This window comes from Dermacentor variabilis, chromosome 6, assembly GCF_050947875.1.
Source record: "Dermacentor variabilis isolate Ectoservices chromosome 6, ASM5094787v1, whole genome shotgun sequence".
Lineage (NCBI taxonomy): Eukaryota > Metazoa > Arthropoda > Arachnida > Ixodida > Ixodidae > Dermacentor > Dermacentor variabilis.
Window position 1 is genome coordinate 58,694,273 of NC_134573.1, and position 23,618 is coordinate 58,717,890.

The 23,618-nt window shown below is 43.4% G+C and overlaps 1 protein-coding gene across 1 annotated transcript in view; it reads right to left on the reverse strand.

The window, feature by feature from the left end:
• Nucleotides 1-21,011, reverse strand: part of LOC142584171 (uncharacterized) — a 45,568-nt gene extending 24,557 nt beyond the window's left edge. Inside the window, exon 1 of the mRNA XM_075694339.1 lies at nucleotides 20,792-21,011. Coding sequence (XP_075550454.1) covers nucleotides 20,792-20,908 — 117 coding nt within the window. The 5' untranslated portion in view covers nucleotides 20,909-21,011. The remainder of the gene's footprint in view (nucleotides 1-20,791) is intronic.
• Between the last annotated feature and the right edge of the window lie 2,607 nt (nucleotides 21,012-23,618).

Consider the following 23,618-nt stretch of genomic DNA (forward strand, 5'->3'; position numbering starts at 1 on the left):
TGGAGCGAGTTCGAAGCTGGTTTGATCCATGTCTGGGGTTTTACATTGCGGCTTTCTGGCAATCGCAAACGTTGATGCTTATTTTTCACCCTTTAGGACAACGACTGTGCATATGGTGTTAAACGAGTGGACAGCACGTACATCGCACTCAAGTGCTTGCCACAGTGAAACAACCATTTGAGATATCAATTATATAGGCACTCAAAGCGAATCTTCGCCGTCGGCGCTGCCATGAGCTTCTGTATATATATTCAGGTATATGTATACAATGTGCCATGTCAACCCAGATGAGTCGCGACCGTTCTGTTGTCTTCGCTAACCAGTTTTCTTCGAGCGTATTCTCGTGTTAATGTTTCGGCTCCACTGCGAGAAGTCATCACCACATGCGGTATATGCGGGTTATATTGCCACATGGTTGAATCGCTAAAGTTGCTGATACCAGGTCTTACATTCTTGACAGAATTATTCCTCAGAAGTTTGACAATGGCAGCCCACGAACAAATGTCATGAAACAAATCACCGACCGAGCATGCCTTTTATGTTAGATCTACTGAGACTTCAATGCTAAAAGTGCGAAAGAACAACAGAGCTCAAACCTGAAAGTGATGTCACTTTATTGGAGCTGCTGTGCACTACGCGCGGGGTCAGGCCAGGAAACAGGTTTGAAACATACCCGGCACGGAAAAGTGCTGGTAAAGTCGCTAAGAAAGACGTTTGATTAAATTTTTACACGTAAATGAAATTGTCCGCTGGCAGGATTCGAACAGAGGACCCCTAGCACAACAGCTTGATTTTATTTAGTCAGCGTACGGTTACTTCAGTTCATTCTGTCCGGACACTACACCTGCCAGCCTTACACTTCTGGTAAAATTCTACCGTGTTGCTTTTGCATTCATTGGTTCGCTCGAATGGCGAAACTGTGAGATTTTTTTTAATACGTCAAACTCCAAGTGATATACGAAATAACTTATTCATTCCACTTACGCGCGCGAGTACTCTCGCAGATTTTTTTCAACTTTCAGTAATAGTTTTCTTACTCGGAGTGAGACTTGAACTTCGCACAGGTAACGGCTTTGCTGAGTTTGTACATCTCGACTCCGTATACGTAGCACACAATCAGGAAAAAGCCAGAAAAAGAAGATGTCCGTCTCTGTCTCTCACGTTTCCTTTTTTATGTATTTTTGGCTTTTTTCTTGCCCCTGCGTGTATAAAGCCAACTTGCACCTCGTGTTCGGACTGATGAACGAGAGACACTTTCCAGCTCTCCTTCATGTTGGATGTTCGCTCGCGATTGACGTGTGCTAGGACACGTAATGCCTCAATCTTACTTTTCTTATACCTTCTTGGTAATTTTTGCACAGCTGTCCATCACACCTCGAAAAATTCTGCGTGAGCGAAGCACTTGTCAATTCGGTGCCTCGGTTACTGAAGACACTGAGCAGTTGTCATGGTTTACACGAGGACTCATCATGCGCGAGCAGCCCGCGGGGAATGCCATGGGCCGGCAAAGCCGGATCATGGCGCCAACTGCCACTGCACACCCTGGAGCTGACAATGGCTTCTTGTACGCGGGTGAAAATGTTACAGGCAGGTAGCCCAGATGAAACTCGACCATGCTCTTGTCTTCGCTAACCAGTTCCAGTTCCAGTATGTAACCATAACCAGTTCGAGCATATTCTCGTGTTTACGTTTGGGCTCCACTGCGCAAAGTCATCACCATTCAAACATAATAGGGAGCAATCAGCTGATACTGAATAATGTGAATAGAGTGAGCAAATGTGCGCTAATGTGCGCAGGAGAAGTGCTTACTGCTCGAGTTGCGGTTTGACACGTTTCAAGGTCGTTGTGCATTCCATTAGTTCTCACGTATTGAGCGCAAGAAGCGATCGGCATGAAGGAGGAATGTTGCTCTATCCCACATGTCAAGTAAATCAACGCAAATCAGCTCGTTTCCCGCAGTCGCATCTCGGTCTTGGCACACAAAGCAACCGCAAGTATGCAACGCACAAGAAAAAGCACAGCCTGTACAACGTTTCAACATGGAGTATTTATTGGACGGCGAAACGTAGAACATTCGTCGTGTATTTCTTTCTTCCGCGAACTGAACAGTGCCGGTGTGCAGTACCGCCTTTACAAACACTTCGCCGTAGTTGCAGCACAAGCAAACCACGGATTTTTATGTTGACATATAGTCGCACTTACTTTATTATTAATTTTTATAAAGTAATATGTTTACCACATTGCACATTATGTAAACTGTTACGTTCGTCAAAGGCTATCGTCTCTCCCTCTTCCACACTATCCCACTGCTGACTAAGGTTCAGGCGTCAGAGAGAGAGAGAGAGAGAGAGAAAGAAGGAAAGGCAGATAGGTTAACTAGACTTCGACCAGTTTTCTGCCGTACACGTGGGGAGGGGGATGAGGGAGTGAAAGAAGCATAGAGAGAGAAGACACGAGTCTTAATTGCACTTTCATTTGCATTAAGCCAACTGCAGGATATTTACCTTCGGGCACTCAAGTCTGTCGCCTTCAGGTACTGCAGAAAAGCTCGAATGACTTTATAGGCTGATGAGTTGTGAGGCCAGACTCTCAAGACCTTTGCTTGGGTAAATGGCCATCGTCCCGTTCATTCAAGCTACTTCAAGCGTCAACATATGTACAGCAGTAAGTGGCGTCAGTAGAATTAATCTGTACTTTCCGTACTTTGCTTTTCTGGATTTATTTTAAAATAAATAACCAATTACTACTACTTTTCGAGTGAGACGAGCTAAACAACCGTTATCTAAACCATATTAAACTTCCTAAAGTCGTACCTTTTATGTATAGACTAGCGAAATCGTGGGAATTGGTTCACGCGATTTCATGCACTTGTCACTTTATGTCAAGTTCTCGCGTCTGCTGTCTGCTGCTTTACTTTTTTGCGTGCGTCCTAATTCATTTGACAGATTTTAGCAAAAGCCGCACTTGACGCGCTGATTCGCGCCGATCTATATCAGCCACCAGTTTCCTTGGCACCGTCTTAAAGTGCATCAGTAGATACTGAGGGCAACGTCCCCTTCGCGGTTGTGGTAATCCTTGACGCGGCCATGTGTATGCGCTCATTCTTGTTCTTGGCGCTTCTGGCGGACGAGCTGCCAATAGGTCCTCGGCGAATCCATCGAAAATTTAAAAAAAGCAGGCCTTCAGGCAGCACACTCGTTGACTGTGTTGAGTACGGACAAATGATGAATGGTCAGGGAGTAGTCACGGTTGCTCGCCACCTCTGCTAGGTCGCGCGAAATGCTGAACGAACCTTGAGTGCAGGGCGCCTATTCTCTACGGTTATGTACGTAACTTACCTAATACACTTTATGGAGCACTGCGTATGGCTTGATTATATATTTAGCGAAGAAAAGACATAAGCAAGTAGCAGTGGGGCACTCTCATCGACTTAGGGCCCGAGCGAAGATCACGAACTGTTCGCGCCTAGACTGCTGTTTGTTGATGCTGTACCGTTTTTTTTTGCCAGCCGTTTTCCATCAATAAATATCCTTATAGAAGAGGTGCAGGTGCGGAATACCCTTCAAGCTTGGAACTCTGAATCATAGCTTGAATCTCCGTTGATCATAGTGTCCAGCGTGCTGCACCAGCGCGATTCCGTTTTCTTCAGTGGCACCGATGATCAGGACGTATGAGCTTTGCTGTCGCTTATTGTTATTATCCTATTACCCTCATACCGTTGTCATGTCAGCGTTGACATTGAGTCGTCGTCAGGCATTCATTGTTATAGCGTCGTCTTAATTCCACCGCGGTCATTCTTTTCTTGTGATTCTAACTTCACCACCCAACTCTTGTTATAACGTTGTGGTCACACCTTCGTCGTCACACAGTCGTCGTCGAACAGTTAATACCATACGGTCGTCGTGATGTCGTATCGATCGTTCTGTCGTTGTTAGTCTAACTTGAACCTCAAATGCTTGTCACGCTATCGTCGTCATGCCGTTATCTTAACACAGTTGCCAGATCATTGTATTTATGTCTCGTGTCCATGCTGTTGCTTTACCATCAATGTAATCCCATGTCGGCATGCCGTCGTCGTCATACTGTATTCGTCTATCCATCGAGGTCCTTCCTCAATATTCATTCCGTCGCAATCATGTTTTTGTTAGTTAGTTACTTTGTTCCTTACTTTGTTTGGTACTTTGTTAGTTTGTCTTCCGCTTTTGCGAATTTCAGTGCTTAAACAATGTTGTATTTACTGATGTATTCTTTTGATGTTGCTGAATATGTTTCCATTGTGACCACCTGTATTTTAACCCCCCTACGATAATGCCGTACAGGCGATGTAGGTATACCGAATAAATGAATAAATAAATAAAATGCTGTTGTCATTGAATCTTGATTATGCGGCCGTTGTCATACGTCATCGTCATGCCATCGTGGTCGTTTTATCATCTTCGTTGTATCTTCGTCATCTATTCGTCGTCATGACCATCGTCTTCATGTGCTGGCCGCCATACCAGCGTATTCATCTCGTCGTCGTCACGCTGGTTTCACGATATCCTCGTCATCACGTAGGAACCGTTACTTCATTGTCGTCCATCAATGTCGCTCCTTCTTCATCATTCCACCATCGTAACTACGTCGGCGTCATGCAGACGTCGTCACCCACCATTCTCATGAGCGATCTTGGCAAATGAGTGCCATAGCAAGGTGGGTCGATACCGGAGTATATCGCATATAGCCGTACCAACGGAAGCCTCAGAATGACTAGCGACAAATGCTAAATACACGATATTTTAGAAATACGGTGTGTCGCTTCATAGCTCGATTGCTAATCGGATTACCGTCGACAGTCATCGGGAGGTGAGCTCTGCCATAATTTCGTTGTGTTTTGAAATTTCTCTGCAGAATAACTTCAGAGTGCGTACCCTATTGGCAGTCAGCGGCAAACCTTTGTTTGCCGCTGACTAAACGTTTGCATCATTTTTGGCAGGCTCTGCAAGCTGCGGGACAGTATCAGGGAAAACCGCTCGTATCTTCAATGGCTATCATCTTCGCAACTGTTCCTGGTGACTGATCTACGCATGCGGATCTCGGGGAAGCTGCAGTTTCGACGTAGCAAGCCATCCTTGACTTCATTGGCTCTGGACCTGCCAATAATGTCCCCCTGGCGTCGATCACCGATTATTTAAAGGCCGTCAACCTCGTGGATCGTTGCAGTCAGCGGCAAACCTTTGTCCTAGACTAAACGTTTGCATCGTTTTTGGCAGGTGAGTGTTGATTACACCTGTTGTAATTCATCACTTTTCGGTGTTTTGCCGCTGACTGCACCATGTCTTCTTTATGTACTTCTTGCTCAAAAACCATACCGAGAGATGGAAGATTTATGAGTTGTTCTACCTGTGAGGGCGAATTCCAGCTGGGGAAAAACTGCTCGTCAGTTTCTGATAACGCCGACAAGAAGATGAGTACAGTGACACGTGAAACGTGGAAGTGTCCTTCATGCAAGGCTGATTCGGTTAAGCAACCAGACGAGGCATCCAACCCAGATGATAGTTCATTCTCACAGCAACTGTCTGCTCTCAATATGAAACTAGATTCTTTGACTACAACTGTTTCAACACTGATGGTGAAAATCGAGGAACTATTGTTGGTCAGGGAAGCTAGTGAAAAGGTTGCTTCGGCAGTCGAGGACATACGGTCCGCTATTAATTTCCTTTCGTCAAAATATGACTCGGTGCTTGCTACAGTGGCCACTAATCAGAATGAGCTTGCAGACCTTCGATCACAAGTTCAATCGCTCTCTTCAACAGTAGTTTCCCAGACACAGGTGATTGACAGGATGAGTGGGGAAATAAATGACCTCGAACAATATGGCAGAAGATGCAACTTCGAGATTCACGGCCTTCCTGTCAAATCTGATGAAAACTTACACTCTTTCTTAAGTACTTTGGCACGCAAGCTAAACATAGCCGATTTTCAACAAGCAGATATCTCGGCAGTGCATCGGCTGCCATCCAGAGGCGACTATATTCCACCAATTCTAGTGCAAACTCGCTCAATTTCTGTTAAGCAGAAATGGCTCGGGGCCCGGAGGCGCCTTCCTGATTTGGTGCATGACGATATGTCTCCTCGGATGTTTTTCAACGATAACCTGTCTCGGGCTAATCGCGAGTTGTTCCGTCTAGCAAGGTCTCGTGGCAAAGAAAAGGGTTTTGAGTTCATCTGGACCAAAAATGGGAAGATCCTTGCAAAACAGTCCGAAGGCGCGCCTCTCATTCGTGTCAACAAGCTTTCTGATCTTGAAAAACTAACATAACCGTGTCTGACATTGGTTTTGTGAAGTGTTCCGATTTTTCTGAATCCAGAAGTTCTTTCAGAATCACACAGGCAATTCCTTTCAGTTTACTCACGTTAATATTCGCAGTATAAGTATACGGAAGCATTGGGACCATTCTTGTGCGCTGATTCACCCTTTTCATTCAAATTTTGACGTTGTTGCTCTCACGGAAGTGAACGTTTCGTCAGATGTGTTACCAAATTTCTCGCTGCCAGGTTACCAATTACATTCTTATACTCGTCTACAACGAACAAGAGGAGGAATCGCAGTTTTTGTTAAATATTCTTGGTCCGTTTCCGAAATTAGTATTCCTTTTACTCAAGCAGAAGTAGTTGCGCTCCGCCTAAGTACACCTTGGTTGTCGTTGATTCTACTCGCAATTTACCGCCCTCAGTGTTGTAACGGTCGAATCTTTTTAGCTGAGCTTGATTCTGCAATATCATCATTTTCCAGTGAAGAACACGTGTGCATTATCGGGGATATGAATATCGATATTCTACGCCCAACTGTGCCAACGGTCGCACATTACCTTGACATTTTATCAAAGTCGGGACTAGAGACTGAAATCCACAGCCCTACACGTGAGGAATACTTATCTGGGCAGCTAGTCTCGTCTTGCATCGACCACATAAACGTGCGTTCTCAAAACCTGCTGGTGCGGTCTGCTGTTGTTGAACTCAAGCTTGCAGACCACTATTTCGTCTGCTGCTCGTTAACGGATGGTTCCAGCCACCCTGCACCTTTGCGCAGCCAGCAAAACGTATCAGTACTTGATTATAAGCGTTTCGATGAAAGAATAGCAAAGTACGATTGGGATTATTTTATTGACAATTTGTCCCCTGCAGACTTATATGACAGTTTCGTCGAGGTTTTTCGTTCCCACAAAGCCGAATCTTCACGCCTGGTGATCGTTAAGCAACGAAATTTATACAATAAGTGGATGTCACCCGTAATACTCGAAGCCATCAAAGAGAAAGATCTACTCTGGGCTCGATCAGGACGTGCTCGAAACTGTTCTGAACTACGACTGCAGTTTAAACATGAACGAAACCGAGTTAATGCCATGATCCGTGTGGCCAAGCGCAATCGCTTTAGGTCTCAGTTTAACGACGAACGTTTTAACAGCAAGAAAACATGGTCATTGGTGAATAACCTGAAAGGAGTGAGCGCTGCTATTTATAATGATACATATTTCATATCTCATTTACATAAGATGGACAGAGCATTGCGAATGACTTTAACAAACTATTTTCTCTGGTTTCTGGTGCATCTCGTACCCCGCCTAACGACTGTCCTACGCCTCCCAGTGGGATGGAATCTGCTTTCCTTCTGGAAATTACCGAAAGTGACTTAAGGTGTATACTTTTCAGTCTTAAACGTTGTAAATCTCATGGTCATGACGGCCTAACTGTTTCTGAATTGTGCAGAAATTTTGAAGCGATTAAGGGTGTCCTACTAGTTATGCTTAATAGTATCATTTCCAGAGGTATAATACCAACTTCAATGAAAACTGCTGAAGTTATACCTTTGTATAAGGGTGGCTCCAGAAACATGATGAATAATTATCGACCTATCTCTATTCTGCCATGCATTGGCCAAATTTTTGAAAAGCATCTATCACTTACCATGACGAATTTTTTGAATACGCACAATGTTCTATTACCTTGTCAGTATGGCTTCATACCAGGAAAAGGAACAACAGATCTTCTTGAAGAATTCTCTGACACACTAAATTCAGCTTTTGATAAGAATGAAGTCGTATGCTCTATTTTTCTTGACGTAAGCAAGGCCTTCGATAGCATCTGCCACGTTCTTCTGCTTGATAAACTTTCTACATTGGGATTTCGAGGTTCGTTTCTACACTTACTAACTTTATACAAGATAGGCGCCAATATGTGTCGATTTCAAAATTCCATAGCGATTTCTCGGCAATTACTTCCGGAGTCCCGCAAGGTTCTATATTGAGTCCTTTGTTATTCAGTCTATATGTTAATGATCTTGCTCACAATGTGCCTGCTTCATTGTTCCAGTATGCTGACGACACAGTCATTGTTGCGTGCGCAAAGAAATACACTGAGGCTGTTACAGCATTACAGATGGCAGCTATTAAAGCCATGGACTGGTTTAAGTCTAACCTTATCAATGTTAATACTTCTAAAACGCAACTTATATGTTTTCATAACCCTTTAAAAAAATTGAGTTGAGTCATCCTTTTTATTTGCACACTTCCTCCTGTTCTCATTGTAACTGTGTACCAGTACAATATGCGCATTCGGTCAAATATCTTGGCCTGATCTTCGACAGTGATCTGTCTTGGAACTCGCACCTTTCTTTTGTTTGTCAAAGACTTCGCGCTGTATCTTGTGTCCTGTATAATATTAGATATTTTATGCCTTTTTCTGTCCGTAAATGTGTTACACACGCTCTAGCCTATAGTGTGCTTAGATACGGAATCACTGTTTATGGTCACTGCACGGTTCGCTGGCAACGCAGGGCGAATTCGCGTCTACGTTTACTTTTAAAGAATATTGCCTACGACCTGCCCATTGGTAGTAACATTGATATTTTTAGAAGATTAAAGCTTACAAATTTTAACGCTTTATTAACAGAAACTATTGTGCTTAAACATTTCTGGTACAGTCAGTTCACCATTCCATATGTTCCTGCACGTGATTTAAGACCAAAATACCGTTACTGCATTCCTCGCTCCTCAACCCGATACGGAAAGCGCACACGTCCATACTACGTACCTGCCTGTTTCAATAGTATGCCACCTAGTGTATTTCGCATGAGAACAAAATACAACCAGAAAACAATTTCGCGGTATGTCTCCGCATTACTTCCGGCCCCATAATGATTTAATCGAGTGTTACTGTCTTAATTTCGCATTACTGTCATCCTTTTGCTGTTGTAATAGTTATGTTTCTATATCTGTCTCTCTGAGTTGTTAAATTTTTCTTTTTTGTTTGTTTTGTTTGTTTGTCGAGTTCGTTGCAACATCTCTATTTTCCTTTGTTTTGCTGTCTGCCAGGCGCTGCCACTCAAGCCCTTGGTGAGGCATTGGTAGGCCTGATTTTGGTGTACGAAAATTGACATAAATAAAAGTTCTATCTATCTATCTATCTATCTATCTATCTATCTATCTATCTATCTATCTATCTATCTATCTATCTATCTATCTATCTATCTATCTATCTATCTATCTATCTATCTATCTATCTATCTATCTATCTATCTATCTATCTATCTATCTCTGCGGCTGTTGTTGCATTTATCTCTAGTGCGCAACCTGCAATAGAAAAACGCTGACTTGAAAAGTCTTCGAGGATCTTTGAGGCCTTCAGTGTTGCTTGAGTTAAGATCGGTGCCGCGGGATATTATAACTGTTTTGTGTTTTGTAATGCATGACTGCACGACAGCTACATTATAGACGTACTAGAATTCTAACTGTCATAATTAGAAAATGCAACTACTTAAAAGTAATCTAAAATTTTGAGGTTATTATAGACTTTCTTGCGTGCCGAATGAATACCGTTAAACGCCTTTAAGATGAAGCGATCGGGATCTCCAAAGTTCTTCGTTATACAGGCCACAATGTAGTATCAATCAAACACTGTGCCGCCCTGGGGTAGCAAAATAAAATATTTATCTACCGTAAATTAAACAGGTACTTTGCAAAAGATGTCACTATAATTTTCTTCAGCACGCTTCCTCCGAAGGAGTGTTCAAGTGCGGTCGATCTCAGGTAACGAAACTTCAAGCATGCTCCGCGAAACCTAGGAGCGATGCAAGGCAGGGCTGCCGAGCGTCGAATGCTGTCATTGCCACAGGCGTCGTAAATTTTTTTTTTCGTCTTCAGATCTTTGATTACTGCTGCCTTCGTCGACCTTCACCTCTTTCCAGTCCTTGTTGGCTTCGATGACGTCATCAGTCGTCAGTTCCGAGTAACTAACAACTTCGTGAGCCTCGAAGCATTCGTCAGTCGTCATATCCGATTCTGTCTTGCAACAAGCTGCGTATGATTTAAGAGATTCATGCAGTTATGCAGCAGTACCAAAATACTCGCTATTATTGGCACGAAAGTCAATCTTGTTGCTTGTTATAGAGCTGACTGCAGCTCAGGGGCGACTGCGAAGGGCAGTGCCGGCACCGCTAGTATCATTCGTTGTAGAGGTGGATTCGTTGTAGTGGCTTTCGCAGCAGAGACACTCACACAACACATGAAAGATAGTATATTGTTGTGGAGCCGTTCGGTTGTATGGCTAAAAATTGACTACCGACAGAGAGAGAGAGACAAATTTATTTACAGAAAAGCAGAGAAGTAGGCCTGAGCTATACCTTGCTCTGGCCTGCTACTTTGCACTGGGGAAGATGACACGAAAGCTATAGGGCATGAGTAGTATATTGTGCTTTTGTTTGATATGAACTACTCCGTGCATTCTGACACATGTCACAGCATTAGGACGTGACTGACGCGGACGCTGCAATAACAACTTGCTTGGGCACATATCAGTCAACCTGCCTGTTTCAGTCGTGCAGCTGTTGCAACAAGACCCATACGTGCCATACGTGCACTGACAACATAGTTGTGTCTCGGGCTATATTTTATGAAACTTCAGATGAATTGGACTTCTACTAATTGAAACAAAAGCTTTTTTGTCTCCTTGAGTTTCAACTGATGAAAAGTCATCTGTTGCATACATGTTATTATGATCGACCTGTCAAGTGCGAGAGACCTTCAGGCGTACGTCCGCAAGACAAGACGATTTGCCTAATCCCAGAAAAAGCTGTTACGAGAAGCCTCGACATCGACCTGCCAAGTGTGAGAAGTGTTCAAGCGGGCGTCGCCGTGTCAACATAATTGCCCTCTTCTTCGAAACAGCGTCACCGCTTTTATTCCCAGAGCTGACACGAAGGTAAAAACGAAGAGAAGAAAACCCGAAGGCCAGGAGGTCACCGACGGCAGAACCTGAGGAAAGCACTAATACTTCCACAGGCTGCCCAAGAAGGCAGCGACTACCACAAGACCGCAAGGGGTTATTTAAGGCCGTCCTGGTCCCCGTGTTAATCAAAACCGCTCGAGGTTCGGATAAGAGTCACCACCATGTACCAATGAAGTGAATACAATCTTTTCTACTTTTTTTTCATCATCACGATGCCCGGCTTTGTCGTCGTTTCCTGATTCTTGGCGTGAAGACCCACCTCACCCGGTCGAGATCGTATTAATGTACAGTAAGATCCCTTGCAATGAACTACATGTTACACTATGTGTTACTGATTGTATTTTCAATCAGTATTTATTTAGCATTCGTTCATTTACAAAAAAATGAACGCTAGGACAACAACTAAAAGCTGCTTTTTTGCAGCTTGACAAGGTTCTTGCCCATATCCATGACAACGGGGACAGAACAATGTTTGTACACTTTAGCGTGTGCAGTGTACAAATGTATAAGTGAAAACGTGTGAGGCGAAATGTACAATCAGTGATACGAAGCAGTGTGTTAGTCAGTACAAATGACATATATGAATGTACAGTATATAACAGAAATACATAATTATTTTCAACTGCTGAAAAATTTATCATACAACGCTTTCTTGACATGCGGAAACGTAGATAGCAAATGAACATGTGCATAAATTTCTTGCGGGTTACAACTTATACACGAAAATGGCATCAAAACGAAAAAACTACTTAATTTAAAGGAGGTAAGTAGTGACTTCCCCTAGCCAAAGTAACGTTAAAAAAATAATTACTCAGTTTGAATTAGGAAGTCTCGTATTGTTTTCTTAGTAATGTCAGTTATCTCGATACTGTTTTCATGAAGTTTATTTAGTAAGGATGGGACGCGACTGGATAGACGATTTGATCCATAATTTGTACGGGAGAGTGGTAGCTGCCATCTCTTTCTTTCCCTAATGTTATATGATATATCTGTTGGTTCTGTTAGGTTGCACAACCACAAGAACGCTTAATTATTATACTTAAAGTAGCTCTGGTATTTTAGGGCAAGGTAAACGTCATATAAACTTGGTAGACAAATGATATTATACTTTGAAAATAATTCAAATGTATGTGCGTATGTGCGATATGACGAACAGCCTTTTTTTGGAGCAGTAATAATTTACTGATATTTTGCTTTGATGTGGAACCCCACACAAGGTGGCAATACATTAAATGAGATGAGAATAGTGCTTTATAAAGGATCAGCTTAAATTCAGGTGGTATCGTCTCACGGAGTCTACAAAGCACGCCGCAAGCTTTGGCTAAACGGGATGCAATAAGTTCCATATGTTCATTCCACGTTAGTTTTTGATTAAATATAACACCCAACGTTTTAACGTGAGGAGCAACTTCAGTTACTTCAGAGCCAACCTGCAACAGTATGTCTACACTCAGATGTTTTTGTGGAGGTGCAAAAATAACAGCTTTTGTTTTTGTTGAATTTAATTTGAGAGCATTAACCTTGCTCCATTCGGTCAATTGTTCCAGTCTGATATTTGCCAACAACGAGAGATCGCCGATATTGCGAGACTGAAAGAAGAGGCTGGGGTCGTCCGCATAAATGATGAAGTTCGCGTCATTAGAAATGTTGACAATGTCGTTAACATATATATTAAACAATACTGGCCCTAGTATACTTCCTCGGGGAACGCCCTGTGTTATTTCCCGGAGACGTGAGTCTTTGGATGAAATCTAAACGAGTTGTTTTCTGTGATTAAGATACGATTGTAAGAGTTTGAGAGAAATGCCCCGAAACCGATAATGCTCTAGTTTAGTAAGCTAAGTCTGATGATTTAGCCTGTCAAATGCATTAGAGTAGTCTACGAAAATTCCCAGCGTTAGTTCCTTATGTTCAAAACCATTTAAAATGAACTCCTTTTGGGTTAGCAGAGCCAATTCAGTTGACATTCCCGCACGGAACCCAAATTGTTTATTTGATATGATGGAATGTTTATCACGAATATGACTTTAGTCTTTTACAAATAACTTTTTCTAGTCCCTTGCATAGGACAGGCAGTATTGATACTGGCCTGTAATTCGACAGCTTATTTTTGTCACCGGATTTAAATATGACTAACTTTCGCGTGTTGCATTTTCTAGGAAAAATTCCAGTTGACAGCGATAGGTTAAAATATGAGGAAGTACTGGGAGCAAGAGATCAAGCACAAACTTAATAGGTCTTATTTGAATCACGGGATTTACTATTCTTTAGTGACATGAAAATTGCATAAACTTCATATGGATCTGCAGGTTTAAGAAAAGCTGTATGTGCGTTCCGTGTGCCCAAATACTTGGTTACTGCTGTGTCGTGAGCACTTTTTTCCAGACTGGTGAAATAATCATTAAACACATTTGCTAATTATTTGCCTCTTAGCGTTCTATCTTCAACTACAAGTTCAAAGTCAACACTATTGTGGACATCGGAATGCAAAAGCCTTTTAATTTCGCGCCATAATAGACTGCTCGGATTACTCACCTCTTGAAATAGGTTCTCGTAATAGAGCTTTTTTTGCATTTCGTGTAAATTTCGTAACATAGTTGCGGTATTTTCTAAAGCCTGCAAGATCATCAGGGTTTCTTGTTCTGACAAACTTATGATACAGTGAATCCTTCTCAAGGATCATCCTAAAGAATTCGTCATTAAGCCACGGTTTCCGTTTTCTAGTTGACTTCTTTAATCTTAAACATGAAATGCTTTTTGCTCCTATTGTCGGCGACCTTCAAGTAACCTTGAGCCAGAAGCCAGAGCGGTTATCCGGGCACTCCAAAGAGAACATCCGGGGAAGTTGGGAGAACAAAAGGTGATCATCCGGGCAAGCATTCGAAACTTAAGAAAATACAGTCTCTGGCGCCCAACACTTTGTACAGGACCATACAACATACGCTAATAACCTGATCAAACAAGTTACAAAAAATATTGCTTTCGAGTTCTTCCTAATGTTTGTTCACAATGTCACTCAAGCTGTAACTTCTAGTACCCTGAAGTTTTATTCGTTATATTGAATAGCGGACGTTCAACAGGTAGACGCAGGCCACCAAATACTTTATTGTCATCTCTTGGTGTGGAGAACTCTTTTGAACGCGAACGGTACGTGAGTTCGGCGGCGCGGGCTTTGCGTGGCCTCAAAATATGGCGCCGTGATGCGTGGCGCCTCCTTCAGGCGCCGCGGTGGCTTAGCGGGTATAATGTTGCGCTGCTAAGCACGAGGTTGCGGGAGCAAGTCCCGACTGCGGCGGCTGCCTTTCGAGGGAGGCGAAATGCAAAAACGCCCGTGTCTCGTGCATTGGGGGAAAGTTAAAGATCTGCTGGTGGTGAAAATTAATCCGAAGTCCCCGATTACGGCGAGAGTCATAATCAATTCGTGGTTTTGATAGGTAAAACGCCAGAATTGAATTCGTTTTTCTAGCTGGGCCGTGCGCTCTGTCTGCCTGGCGTCTTTCGCTGCCTGTTGTGCGACTTTTAGCCGGTTTTCTTCTTCTAGTATGGCGGCGTCCATATGGACCAGTGCACAGTATGGCGTGGTGTGGTGTGGTGTGGTGTAGTGAGGCGTGCCGTCGAGAACGTGCACTACGCCCATCTTAAGAATATGGCCAATATAATCTCCGACCAATCTGCTTGGCGGGTCGCCATTTCATGCTTGCATCTACTCTCGATTACGGGAGAGCCAGCAATCTTTATTGGTGGCAGAAAAACTTGTTACTCTGTATGTAACTGCTGGGTTAGATCGTTGCTCCCATATTAGTATGTTAATAAAAAAAAACTTGTTCATTTCTTTTTGTAAGTTCAACTGATGTGTGTGCCTTGGTTGATAGTCCTTTTTTTTTTGCTTTAGCTGAGCTGTTTCGTGCGCCTTCTATTAAGTGTATCAAGCCCGCATATAAGAAACAAACAGAGTACTCTAGAGGTCGCCATTTCCAACTTATTTTTATTCCCCTCTTCCTCCCAGCCCCGTTTGTGCGAATTGTGTCTTGTTTTCTTCTTCAATTGCCTGAGCACGCTTCATTTGCCCGCCTTTGTTTTTATGCTTAGTGGGATAAGAAGATAAACGTGTTACCACATTGGGCACCTAGTTTTAACTGGTTGCAGACATTGGGAGACTGTAAAAAAATAAAATGATTTCCTTGCCTGAATCAAGATACCCGATTTACAGGCTTCCCCAAAACTGGGCGTTTATTTTGAATGACAGCTGCGAAGTTGTTCAGCAGAACCGATTAGCACCTGCGCGTTAATTCTCTCAGGAACTGGCATGCCTCTCCGCAAAAGCCACGACTCTCCAGAAGCACAATCATTCGGAATAAGAGTCCTCACTTGCATCGGCACCACACCTTCGAGACTTCAAAAGTGCTGTTCTGTGTTACATTCAAACGGAAACGGCTATTCAATCATTTTTAATAGTGAATTCTGAAGACCAATACGATCTGAATAGCCAATACCATTCGATTAGACTGCATGTTTCTACTTCATTTTGCCTGCTGACAAGTTGGAGGAAATCTCCAGAGAAGCCACGGAGATTACATTTGTAAAGACTTCGCGGTCTTCCCGATTCGGTCCTAAAACATCGACAACATATTTTGCCTAACACTGTTGTTCATATTAGCATCCAATAATTGCCTTGATTCCTTTTCTCCGAAAGTCGATTGGTTCACCTGGCGCTGGTGCAGCTTTTGAAATAAACACGTTCATTCCGGTCGGAAGTTTGCACTTTTTCCATCAGTGTATTTGGAATATCTGAACATTTTTTTGTGCTATATGTATGTCATAGATGTATATGTCTACGTACTATCCGTAGATTTACCTAGAAGTGCATACGTCATCTGCGTCTCTTCTCGACACGCAGTTCATTTCGGTTTATTTCGCTAGCGTTATTTCGCTAGCGTTATTTCGCTGGTTTATTTCGCTATAATATTGTTTTCTTCCATCACTGTCGCTGATCGATATTCCACCAACATGAAGCGCGCGCACAATGACACGATAGCAACAAAATTTTCTTCCGTAGCTTGACGTTGTATACATGCGGCTTTGTGGGAAAAATTACGTGTTACTTTTAGAAAACAATGTTAAATATAGCAGTTCACCTGGCTAAACCTACAACTGGTAACGGCTGACAACAGTCGCGGGCGCATCAAAGCAAGTAAAGCCATAAAAAAATTTACCGCACAGATTTTCTGCGAGAGAAACTGGGCGTCCGCGCAACCAACGCGCGCTCGCTAGACGCACTTGACAACGACAGCAAAATTGAAGACGTCCTGTTGTACAACTGATGCCTCAAATGTGTATACGTAGCAAAAAGGTGTCAATATAAATTTGCAGTTGAAACAAAGCCATTATAATATCGCAGATCGCACGCGCGCATTCGGTCTCAGCGCCTGCAGCAAAATTACGTTGAATATGCCGCGAAGCGCGTTCTAGTTCGCTCGCAGCGCCCTCGCACAGTTTTTGCCCACGCGGCGCCTCAGCGAGTGAGTGCCGTTCGGTTCACTCGACCATTGACTAGCATCTGCGGGAACCGCTGCTGCAGCCGCACCGGCACCTGCGACGTGCGTGACGTCATTACCACAGACGCACACGGCACCTGCATAGGCATCGCCGTCACACTCTTCCCCTTCTCCCGCCACCCACCTCCATTGCTGCAAAGGTGTCGTCGCTGCACTCTTTCTTCCTCTCAACCACCGTCTCTTTTCCTGTGCACGCGCCGTGTCCCCGATACGGATGTAAGCCGTTCCAGGTAACCCCTCCCCCTCCTCCTCTCCCTAGGAACGCACGCGGGGTAGGCACACGGTCGCTACAGGTGAACAGCTTCGATGCGGAACTCGCTCCATGTGCGCTCTGGAGAGAAGGGCTGCGCTATAACGGATCAACATCTTGCGCACACGATTGCCGTTACGAAATGGCACAATGCTCGAGTTTGGGTCCTGTATATGAAGCGCAGCGCTTCATTATTGCTATAGTTACGAAGAAGGTACTTCTTGTGAGGACATTGAAAAACTGAAAAAAAAATACTTATTGTTGATTCTCTAACATCAACGTACGACGTCGCTATCACTGTCGTGCCATAGAAGCACCGTTTATATTTATCGGCCGACATATCTGGCGGACCACCTTCCGGCCCCCTTCACCCGTCAGCCATTTAGAATGAAACAACTGGTTGTGAAGGGTGGCAGAAAAAGTGGCAGATAGTACAGTGCAAACCGATGTAAAGCGGCGTATTATTCCACCCGGAAAATATTGCTCGTGTGTTACAATAGTAAAGTAAAACAATATTATGTGAGTCAAGTATATGTCACACAGATAAGGACATATGGGCTTAACGGTCAAGAACTTCTCTCCATATCGGAGAAGTCGTAGTATGCAGTCATACAGGGCTTTGAGTAAAGGGAAGCAGGTGGACCTAATTTTCATGGATTTTCAAAAAAGCTTTCCATGTAGTATTGCTGAAAATATTAATTCATAAATTAAGCTATATAATAAAAAAAACGAAGAGATATTAAACTGGATTAGGGCCAATCTTTCTAATCGCTGTCAATATGCGGGGCTCAGTCACGTTTCCTCCAGAGGTGTGGCAATTGATTCTGGCGTTCCCAAGGGGTCGGTGCTCAGGCCTTTGCGTTTTCTGGTGTTCATAAATGACAGTGTTAGACATTTCTACGAATATCAGGTTGTACGCTGATGTTAAGCTTTGTACAAATCAGTAAGCTCTGTAAAGAATCAAACGGAGTTGAACGAGTATTAGGCCAAGATCATTTTATCATGCGAGCAGTGGCAAATGCCCATCAGTTGTGCCCTCCCCCCCCCCCCCAAAAAAAAAGAAATTTAGTTTATGAGAATCACTTGGAATAAGAAGCCCCTGCTCTTTAGTTATTCGACTGCTGATCGAGTTCTTTCTGAGGTTGAGCACCATGAATATCTAGGATTACTGATTACTAACGAACTCTCTTGGAATACACACAGATGTAATGCTGTAGCCGATGCCTTAAGGAAGGGGTTCTTTTTAAGGCGTACAGTAAGGTTAGCTACCCCTCAAACGCGTAGTCTTGCCTACACATCAATTATCCGTCCTACGTTAGAATGTTATGTGATAATACGGGACCCTCTTACTAAATCCAACATTGAAACATTAGAAAGGATACAGAAAAAGGTTCTAAGATTCACTGACAACTCATATGGTTGCAGCTCTATTAGCGAAAAACTAAAGAAAGGGTATTATCTAACCAGTTATTATATAGAAACCGTGTTTATTGACTCAAGTTCTTTTATCAATTTCTAAATGATCACTACAAAAATAACACATCACATATCTTGACTTCATCTGCAGGTTGCGCAACTAGAAACAGGCACTCGCAAACAATTACGCCTTTAAGGCCAATAGTAAATTCATTTTAATTTTCTTTTTTTCCTCGTACAATAAACGATTGGCATAGCCTCTCTAACGAAGCTGTAACCAAAAAAATGTTTCGTATTTTTTGAAGAGCATTTCATTTGAAGTGTTCTGTATCCTGCTAATACTGAATACTATTGTCTTTTCTTCCTTGCCCAAATGTACCTTTCCTATGAAAATGTACCATTCGGCTGTGGTTTCAGACTGCAGTAATTATAAATAAATAAAAGAAGCAAAGAAGAATTGACAATCCGCTCTTACTGCGTATGAAGGCAGCTTAAAAGTGCTTCAAGGAGAGAGATTTATTACAACAAAAAATGCTGAGCAGTGGGATTTTCAAGAGAGGTGTGCAAATGGGCAAGTCTAGCATGTTGAGTCGATTGAAAGGTATAGCTAATGGGTGCTCTTAGAGGGCAGCTCTTAGGCAACCGTTGCTGCGGCGAGTTTCGGCGTCGGTGTCCCCCGTAACCGAGTGAACGAGCACAGCGAAGTATGAAAGAACCAACGCAGGGCGCAGGAGCGATGACAGACGGCGATAGTGAGGAGAGCGTGAGGAGGTAAGCGGAGGAGGAGGGTATGGCGAAAGCACGAGAAGAAAGCTTAGGGCCGCGCAAGACGGGCTCTGCGGCGACGATGGCTACGAGATGGTCTCAGAGTAGCGTGCGTCGTCTGTTCGCTGATGACGCCACCGATGCGGTATATGGCAAACGAAGCACTGCATGAGCGAAGGTCAGTCTGCGGCGGCTATGTGGATCGCACTCAGGCACCCACGCGCTGCCTCTCGCGATCTTTCGGTTAGCGAGGCAGTCGCACCTCACTTTGCTCCGTTTACAACGTGCCGCACAGTACGGGTTGTCCGTGCCAGCCAATATATCGCGAAACGAAAACACGCACAAAGCTGCGCTCAAATTTTGCGTTAGGGCTAGTATCGGAATCGTCGGTGAATGTTTGATCCCTTTGGACACTGCAATTCCAGAGAAATTCAAGTGCTCAAAGCTGTGTCCCCTGTTATAGCTTGTTTCATGAAGAACGCAACTAAATGCAATTTGAAACTGAAAAAAAACACGTTATTGAATTACAGCGAGCATCACCGAGTAAACAAGGCAACCATTAAATTATAAAATGCTATACTTAATTGCATGTAATTCGTCACGTCGAGGTCTCATATATCTCCGCAAATACATCTGGTAAGGAAATGACGAACGCCGCTCCCTGGAGAACAGCCAAAAAATGTTCGGTTTAATATGGTTACGCTGCTACTGTCGGCATGGAGAGGGGTGTGATGTCTTCGCATGTTTAGTAATAGCAATACGGCCTCGAGCTCAGCTCACTTCTTTGTCCCGTTCATAAGCGTGCGCGGTTATGCACGCGTATCGCTTTGCAACGTGGCATAAGATAAATCGGAGGCATGATTGGTCAAGTAATTATGGCGGGAAATGACACATTCACTGATCTGAACAGCCCCAGGATGTCTAGATGAACTTCCGTTCACGATCTGATTTATGGCTGTTATGGAAGGGTACTCGTTTATTTAATTTTCATACTGCGTGCGTCTTTCTCTTACGTTTTTTTTAAAATAAAAGACTGGTATTTTGTTAGTAATAAAATTAGCGAGGACGACAAGTTGAATTTGAAAAATGGGTTGGATTTACACTTTGTACAAGCCGAGGTAATAACTGCAACAAAAATCGCTGACGTTGTTCATTGACTGTTTCTGCAAACACGAAGCTAAAGAACGCAATATAGAACCATATATAGGTACTGAGAGCCCCGGGGGATAAATACTGCTCAGATGACGCTTATTTTATGCAAGGCAAGCTCACAACCACCGCGACTCTACGTAAAATAAAGCTCGTAGTGAGTAGTTTAACGTTCAGGCACGACAAGATTTAGTCTTGCAGCTTTCAACAAAAATGAGCGAGAGAATGGAGGAAAAGGTAACTGTGGCTGCTCGCACAAATGGGGCAGCAAAGTTGTCTACAAATGGCGGACTACAGAAAAGTGAAGCACCCCTCGCGCTGCAAAGCCTTTCTGTCACATACATGGCGTGGGTGCAATAACTGGGCAAATACAAAGCTACGTTCATTTCACCTTGAAAGCGTGCGGGACGTCCCGTTGGAGCTTGTTCGGTCCCCGGGTAGCTTCCGCAGCGATGATTAGGAACAGCAGCCTGATGCCTATGGCGTTGGGACTCAGATGGCAGTGCATTATGTCCGGATTACGAGAACCGTGTGCCACGAATCCCGTCCAGCCAGGGATTTTATGTCCCCAAGCGATATCCCATCACCTCCAACTGTGACGTGATTCGTGGAAATTAAAAATAAATTGGTTTGGGCTGTCTCAACTCGGCCACTCATTTTACTCATGGACAAAATTTCATTGGATGTATCTTATTATTGTGCCTCGTTATTGTCCCACTGCGCGACGCAATCACATTGCCAGCGCAGGATGAGCGCGGCTCGGTTGACATGCTGTCGCGTCTAGAGGACAGGACGCAGAGGGAGGCGAATAGGGAAATGTATGTTCGATTTACAAGTGCTTTTGCCGTGCTTGTGCCCTTTGTGTAAGCCCCCGTGGACTGCACATGCTTTGCTCTACGCAGCAAATGGAAGTTCTGCTGAGGATGAAAATAAAAGCGGTAGCCGGCTGCTTGCTGCTGCTAACTTAAATAAATAATAATCCTGGACCTACTTGCTCTAATTGGACAAATGAAGCCGAGCACGGGAATGAAAAGAACAATTTCCATGTAAGAGATAAAGTATAGCAAATAGCCTACGTAATTGTTTTTTGCACCTGTTCATACGCTAAGCGCAGGTGTTGCTTGTGCGAATAACCTCCTCTATTTTGTAAAGGAAAACTCCCGTACACAATAGGAAACTCACGTTTATTCGGTAATTTTACGAGATACTAGTGCTTTTTGCCTAATTAAAACTGGTTTCCTGTGAAAATTATTAGTCTATATTGATTTCTTCCGCACTTCTGCACCCCTGACCACAATAAGTTCCAGGACACAGGTGGGTCTGCTCTCAAATTGAAATATCATAGACATGTTTTGAAACATAACCTTCACACTGGACGATTGAACTTCGGAGCGAATTTGCATTTTTTTTAGTGGCTTCCACGTTCAGAAAGCTGCGGTCCATGCATGCGTGTGCGTAAGACTTCTAGAGTTTCCTTGTAGGCGTCTACGGATGCAAGGGCTGACGGCTAAAGCTTGCTGAGGCATGCACCATTGCTTCGACGATCATTTCTGTAAATAACAGAAGCTGCAGAGCTCGCCAGAATGGTACTTCTGTCTGTCGGTACGCCCACTCAGTCCTAAAAATTTTGGCTGCATTTTACCTCCCCAAAATACTTGACGTATTTGTTGCGGAGGAATCGCGAATGGGCTTTTGCGCCTGGAACTTGCCCGACGGAGAAGCAATTCTCCCAGTGATATCGAATTACCCCTGTTTGTGCCATCTGACACCATATTATGCCTGCAGAATTCCTAATTTCATCAAAGTATCCAGTTCTGAGCTGTCACGGAATGTACTTCCTTTTTCTTAGCACTTATTCCCGTAAATATAATTGACCACCACGCATTACTTGACGTGCTATACCTCACTTATTTCTCCTAATGTTAATTAGATTATCGGCTACCCCCGTTTGCTCTCTAATCCACACTGTTTTTTTTTCCCTGTGTCATATTGTTATGCCTTCATTTCTCATTCCAATTTTTTTGCGATCCTGAACTTTTTCACAAACCTATGTTTTAATCTCCCAGATTCTGCGTCATATATTAATACTGGTAGAATGCAATCATATTGCAATCTTCAAGGAAAGCAGTAAGCTCGCAGGAATGACTTGGTAAGGCTTAATTATTTGCTCCAAACCAATTTATTCTTCTGCAAATTTTCATTTGATGATCAGCGTCCCTTGTGCCTAATTGATCTCTACTTAAGTGTACTGTTGTACAGATTCTAAGGGCTGACTGCCTACAACTAATTCTCATTCATTTGCCATGTTACTGAACATTAGATTTGTCTTCTACATCATAATCATCAGCTCTACTGTTATATATTGTAGGCTCAGGTATCAAATTTTTTTGTAAGTCATCTTCACTATTACTGAACACGAGAATAAACGAGAAGAAACGAAAGAAACCGGGGGGCCCGATTTTTATTAGTCATATCACAAGAAGCCAACAAACACTAACACCAAGGGCAACATAGGGGAAATTACTTGTGCTTAATAAATGAAATGAAGAAACGATAAATCGACGTAAATGAAAGTGGTAGAAAAAACAGCTTGCCGCATGTGGGGATGATAAGGTTGTGGGATCGTTCCCCACTTGCGGCAAGTTGTTTTTTCTTCCACTATCATTTACGTTAATTTATCGTTTCTTCATTTCATTTATTAAGCCCAAGTAATTTCCCCTATGTTGTCATTGGTGTCATGTTCGTTGGCTTTTTATGATATGACTAATAAAAGAATCGGGCACCTCGGTTAGCCCCTTTTCTTGTCGTTTATTAGGTAACGAGGGTCTCGAATCCGGCAACATTGATGCCTTCAGGTAGCACGTGTGGGTTTATTGACCGGTTGTCTTCACCTAAAAAGATCACGTTCCCGTGACACCTGCGGTAGAAAGGATGTTTCACATCAGCCGCCAAGGTCTGCGAGTGGTGGCGCTGGCGAACCCTCCCAGGGTTCTACTAGGAAACATAAAATACCGAAGAAAGTGGATGGGGAAACGGCGCCGCGGTAGCTCAATTGGTAGAGCATCGCACGCGAAATGCGAAGGTTGTGGGGTCGTTCCCAACCTGCGGAAAGTAGTTTTTTCATCCACTTTCATTTCCGTTAATTTATCGTTTCTTTATTTCATTTATTAAGCACAAGTAATTTCCCCTATGTTGTCCTTGGTGTCAGTGTTTGTTGG